General features: G+C 48.0%; 1 protein-coding gene across 1 annotated transcript in view; it reads left to right on the top strand.

Moving 5' to 3' along the window:
• Nucleotides 1–4,196, top strand: part of LOC142020074 (exocyst complex component 1-like) — an 86,640-nt gene extending 82,444 nt beyond the window's left edge. Inside the window, exons 17-18 of the mRNA XM_075007667.1 lie at nt 2,943–3,137; nt 4,041–4,196. Coding sequence (XP_074863768.1) covers nt 2,943–3,137; nt 4,041–4,196 — 351 coding nt within the window. The remainder of the gene's footprint in view (nt 1–2,942; nt 3,138–4,040) is intronic.
• Nucleotides 4,197–6,000: the final 1,804 nt, after the last annotated feature.

The following is a 6,000-nucleotide window of genomic DNA, read 5'->3' on the forward strand; positions in this document are numbered from 1 at the left end:
GGTTGGAAGGCTGGACGGGAAGGGGTTTTCCCGTTTGTGAGATCCAGGCCAGAATAATGCCACAACTCTTGTCCTTTGAGCTCCCGGATGAGAGAACAGCAAACAAGGCAGAAGAGGCTGTCACTCGCCTTGTATTGACTGGCCCCTTCCACAGGAAGTCCTGCTGATTTGGTTAGGGCAACTTATGGATGAGGTGTTTCTCAGCGTGAATAAGGGCATCAGAATCTGGCCCTTATTTTGGGTTCATCCCCATAGATGTCTTCATTTATGACTCACACAGTAGCTCCCGGGCAGTGCTAGAATAAACTCAGCTCTTCTGATTCCCAGCGTAGGGCTCTGTCTAATCAGTCACACCACCCTCCTAGTTATACCTACTTCTTTTTGCTATTCAGACCTGCAGGTAAATGTCTGTCTGTAAAAATAACTGCAACTTTCCCCCAGTAACCAGAACACGTGGGGTCTAATTCGCAGCAGTGGTCTCTACTTTTGGTGTACGCCTCTTTGGACACCCTAAAGGTATCAAAAGTTGGGCGCTCAGAAATGAAGGCAGCCTGCAAAAATCAGAAGCTGCTTTTGTAAGACCTGAGCTTCAGAGAAAGTTTCCCTCAGACACTTCCAAAAACTAACACTCCCCACAAACCCTCTCTAGCCAGGGTCCTTGGGTAACACAGCCTCTCTGCTGCACATGAGCTAGAGCTCCCCTGAATTGGCTTTGAACCACAGGGACTGTCTCGCTGATTTCTCTTTTGGCTGCATGCCTATAAGCAGGCTGATGGCGGTTCTTTCCGGGTGGCTGCTCACACAGAGCTTCCTAAAACAATTTCAGGGTGATTAATTTGTTAACTGAACTCAAAGCATGGCTCCACTCAAGCAGCCATACAAATCTTTCCCAGACTTCCCTGCTGTTCTGATTAATGCTTCCCCATCTGCTCCATGGCCTATAACTTCTAATAAAAGCGGGGCCCAGCTGGACTTAATTGAAATGCCTGTTGATTGGGATTTGCTTCTGGTCTTTGCTGTCAAATGCCTCCTGCCCCTGGAAGATCTGCTTAGCATATGACACCAGCCTCAGCTCCAAGCAACTCACTGCCTGTGCTAATTGTTTTGTCTTCCACTGACGAGGGCAGAGTGGAATTTCATTGCTGGTGGCGAGGCAAAGAGATTTGAGTTGTGGTGCCCATGAGTGGCGCTCTGTGCCAGGAGAGGAACCCTGAGCAGTGGCTTTTCTGCCCCCAGCTGTTCCCCGTGGAACTTTTCAGTTATCAGCGATTTAGTTTACTGACACGGGGTAACATTTTCAAAAGTGATTTGCCAATTTAGGAACTGAAATCCTTTTTCCACTTAGAAGGCCTAAGGGTGTTTGTCTTGTGGGTGCATTTGGGGGGGCCAGGGTGTATCGCTCCCCTCCTCAAATTTGGAACCAGAGGCCTACTCACCCTAGCCTAAGGCAGCTTAAGAGACTCTCCGTTAACTGCAGCACAGCCCGAGTGTGATATGTGATGAATTCCCAAGCTGGGAGCAGCACAGCCTCTGGGCAGAGATATGGTGATTAAGTAAACTAAGGACCATGAGGCAGAAAGCTTTGTTGAGCACTCCAGTCAAAATACAGGAAAGAAAGGGAGGAAATAAGTGGAAAGAATGGAGAGAAGTAAATAGAGTTGTCTCCCCGGCGGTCTGTACAGGGACCAGAGGTGTACAACACATCTGGCAAACAGGATAAACAGTGAGCTGGCAAAAATTGCGATGCTACAAAATCTATTCAAGTCTTAAGCAGACTGCAAAGGATTACAAAGGGAATAAACCTGGGTGACTGGGCAACACAATGGCAGATGAAATTCAATGCTGATAAATGCAAAGTAAGGTGCATGGCAAGATATAATCCCATATAAGCATACAAAACGATGGGGTCTAAGTTAGCTCAACCCATCAAAAAGGAGGTCTTGGAGTCATTGTGAATGGTTGTCTGAAAATAACTGCCACTGGACATCGAGCAATCAGAATGAAACCCCTAACAGAATATTGGGACTCACTAAGAAAGGAATAAAACAAAATTTCATTGGCGTACAGACTAACACGGCTGCCTCTGTTACAAAGAAAGGAATAGATAAGGATAACACGATAGAAAATATATTGTCCTTGTATAAGTTCCTGGTGCACCCCTGTATCAAATGCTGTGTGGGGATTTGCTCACCCCATCTCAGAAAAGAGATATTGGATTCGGAAAGAGGACAGAGGAAGGCAACAGAAATGATTAGCAGTTCTGTGCACATTCCATAGGAAGAGAGATGAAAAAGACAGGGATTTTTCAGTTTGGGAAGGAGATGATTAAGGGGCGGCTGTGAACGAGGATTATAGAATCATGAATGGATGGAAAATTTGAGTAAGTGCTACTCACTCCTTCAGGTAACACAAGAGCTAGGAGTCACTCTGCGAAATGACTAGGCAGCTCACTGAAAACACACACAAGAAAATGCAGGATGAACCTCTTCATAATTTCCCATGAACTAGTTTGTCTTGCACTTGCCGTGTGGAACTGGTACCCTAGCCCAGCAGAAGGGAACCCTGTTCTGTTGTGCTAGGTGCAGCGTGTATAAAAGCTCCAGCTCTATTTGGATGTCAGAATCTTTAGAGTCACTGAGCTCTGTCGAGCAAAAAGAGCCACAGATTGCTCCTCACATACCAGGAAGCATCCACACTGGTGCATGATGGAGGTGTCTTCAGGAGTCTCCTTGTAGAGCATGGAGCGCAGAGAGCTAGAGACACCCTTCTCTCCAGAGCAGACAGACCTTTCCAGAGTCTCTGGCTCTGCATGACGGTCAGATCTGCTCAGTCAAAGCCTGGCAAGAGGACAGAGGAAAGGGCTTCCAGAATCAGTCAAAGGGGCTCAGCAGAGCCACAGTGTGGAACAGCTGGTGCATGATTTGTCTCCTTTGCCTCCCCAGCATTTCTTCGAGGGGGTCAAAGCACGCGTGGCTCAGGGAGTGAAAGAAGAGGAAGTGAGTTTTCAGCTGGCATACAGCAAGCAGGAGCTGCGGAAGGTGATAGAAAAGTACCCTGGCAGGGAGGTGAAGAGAGCTCTTGAAGCGCTCTACAGGAAGATTCACAAGTACCTCTCCCCGGAGGAAAACCTCCTGCCGGTATGTATGGCTTGGGCATCCTCCCAGGGTGCAGTGCAGCAGTGGCTGCCTGTATCATGGACGCCGAGCAGCAATAGGTGGAAGGGGACCTCTTAGGTGCATGATTCCTTCACTCCCACTGCAGTCTCCCTTTTCATGCCTATTGTTTTGTCTCCTTTCTGTCTCCACCCCCTATTATTTCTCTCCTCCCTCTTCCCAGGGGCCCGTCTCTTCTTCCTACTACTCTTGTACAGGTTGGACCTCTTGACTGGCACCGTCGGGACCCGACTGGTGCTGGATGAGAGAATTTGCCAGACCACGGGAGGTCAATATTGTCCAGCACATAACCAGCACTTCTGCTGCTGACTGGGCTCTTAGATGACGTTTAGGGGTAAATTACAGCTAAATAACAGCCCAGAACACAGAGAGCCAGGACTGGTGGCTGGAAACAAGCTTTATGGGCCCACAGGAAACTTGGCCAAACCCATGTTAAGGGGTTGTCCAGCTAACTAAAATCATGCCAGATTATGGATGTTGCCGGATGAGAGAGGTTCAACCTGTATCTTTAGCTATGCATGAAGCCTGAAAATTCGTTGGAATTCTTCCACCTCTGCTCGCTTAGGGGGAACTCTTAATAGGATAGTTTTGGAGCCCAGGGCTCTGATCCTCCAAGGTATTTCGGCACCCAACATCCATTGGTGTCAGTGGGATTTGGGTTCCTAAGAGCCTTTGCGGGTCTGGGCCTGGAAGCTCCAATGTCAGCCCTGTGTATGTCCCTTCCTCTCTGGCTGGCAGTTGCTCTCATCCAGCGGGGGTTGAAGAACACGTCCCTCTGAAGGTGCGGATGGTTAAGGAGCACTACAGAAACCGATGAGGGGAGCTCCCAATATGACAGGTTGTTCACTCCACATGCTTCACCTGCAGGTGGTCTGGCGAGCCATGGAGCAGGAGTTCATACGGCAGTACCAAGAATTTGAGAACCTGATCCAGCGCTGCTACCCAGGGTCAGGGATCACAATGGATTTTACCATGGAGGACTTGCTGAACTATTTCATCTCCATCACTCAGGCCAGCATGTGAAAGCACCTAGCACGAACAGTGCTCACTGGTACCAAAAAAGTCCCAAGGAGCTGAAACCACCATGTGAAAATTTACTCCCGATAGGCATTTCGTACAAGACTTTTCAGCCTCTGTTTAACCCGATGTGAATTACTACTGAATTAAAGGGGGACTTTCACAGTTGTTGGCCTGAAAATTGACCTTCCCCGAGAGCAAAAGCTTTGGGATTCCTTTCCCCTGACCACCACTCCCCCTGCCCACCAACAGACCCATGCACTGCTAATAATACACCCAGACACCCTGGTTTCTGAGGTTCTCAGATAGTCACCTCCTTCAGCAACATCCTGGCAGAGTGAGCGGTCTCAGCCACCCATGCTCATTACACCCTTCCTGAGCACACACACATTAATTTTATCAAGACAAAAGCAGTCGTGTAACACTTTAAAGACTAACAAAATATCTTTAAAGTGCTGCATGACTGCTCTATTCAACACACACTAGTTTTGTTCCACCAAGTTGCACAGCCCTGATCAGCTTGAGGAAGAAAGCATGGGCTGTTTACAACTCTGAACTTACGGATTTCTAGGAGGGTCTGATTAGCGATGTGGTTTTTGGCCGCTTTGACTGTTTCCACTTCATCTCTCTTCCATGTTCAAAATGCCTGGTTTTGTATGAAACTAGAGCTGGATTCAAGGTTAACCATTTCAAGTGGGATTTCCAACACCCCACTTTCCAGGGAGTCCACATCTAGGGGTTTGGTGCAGCTCCTTGGGAAAAGGAGGATCACTTGTAAAATTTGGATCTGGCTTGGATTTCCAGCACCTGGGTGCTTATGGTTGTTTGGGTTTGAGGTTTTGGCTTAGGTCTGTCTATTCTAAGCACAAAGTTTGTTTCCTTTCTGTAGCCCAGTGTCTCCCACGATCCTGGAATGAAAGTTTCTAGTATCTGTTCAAAGCTGCAGTCTGTGCTAATCACGTCCCCTTGGGCTGCTGCCTGTTTCTGGCGTGGCAGGCAAATGGCACTTCACTTCTTTCCTGCCTGTTTCTTTTAGAGGTGTTATTTTTATCCATTTGAGGGCAGTTACAGCTTTTGTATCTGTTTCCAGCCCTCCTCACTGCCCCCAGTCAGGATCTAAACAGCACAGGTGTCCCTGTCAACCAGATCAGCCTCAGGGTCTGAAACCAGAGCAGCCAATCCTCTGCAGGCGGTGTCCAAAGTGAACCCATCTGTATTTGCCAAGATCCTTTCCACAGGCCTGCCCCATAGAAGCTGGGCATGCCATAAGGAATAGTTCTTGTTTCTTCCTTTTGCTGTATAGAAACAAATTGATCCCTGCTTATGAGTGCCTCCTGTTAGCCACCTCAGATGTTGCTTGAGCCATCCATTCTGCTGCACAGAAAGAGTTATTTTATGTTGTTATTAATGTTTCATTTGCCAGGTTGGGATGGGGCAATCTCTTATGCACAGAAACCTGGAGCAATTTCCCATTGTTACCTAGTTTAGCTTGTCTGTCCATTGATGTCAATAAAATCCTTTCAACGTTGGCCTCGTAGCTTTGACCTGTTCTTGTGTCCCAGTGAGGTCATGTTGTGTTGTACATGATGTCAGCTCAGGCAGCCTGGCTTTGTGGCACCAGGCCTGGGATGATTCTGAAGCTCTGGGCTCAATGCAATATAAAATCTTCAGCAAATCCTACCCATGTTTGTGTGAAATTGATGAGTGGAGAGGACCTGATCTTTCCCCCCTGAAGGGCGTGGGAGCTCTGCCATTGACGTGAGAGGCAGCAGGCCCAAGGATGGAAAAGGACCACTTCAGATCCTGGCAT

The sequence above is a fragment of the Carettochelys insculpta genome, chromosome 13, assembly GCF_033958435.1.
Source record: "Carettochelys insculpta isolate YL-2023 chromosome 13, ASM3395843v1, whole genome shotgun sequence".
NCBI classification, from domain to species: Eukaryota; Metazoa; Chordata; order Testudines; family Carettochelyidae; genus Carettochelys; species Carettochelys insculpta.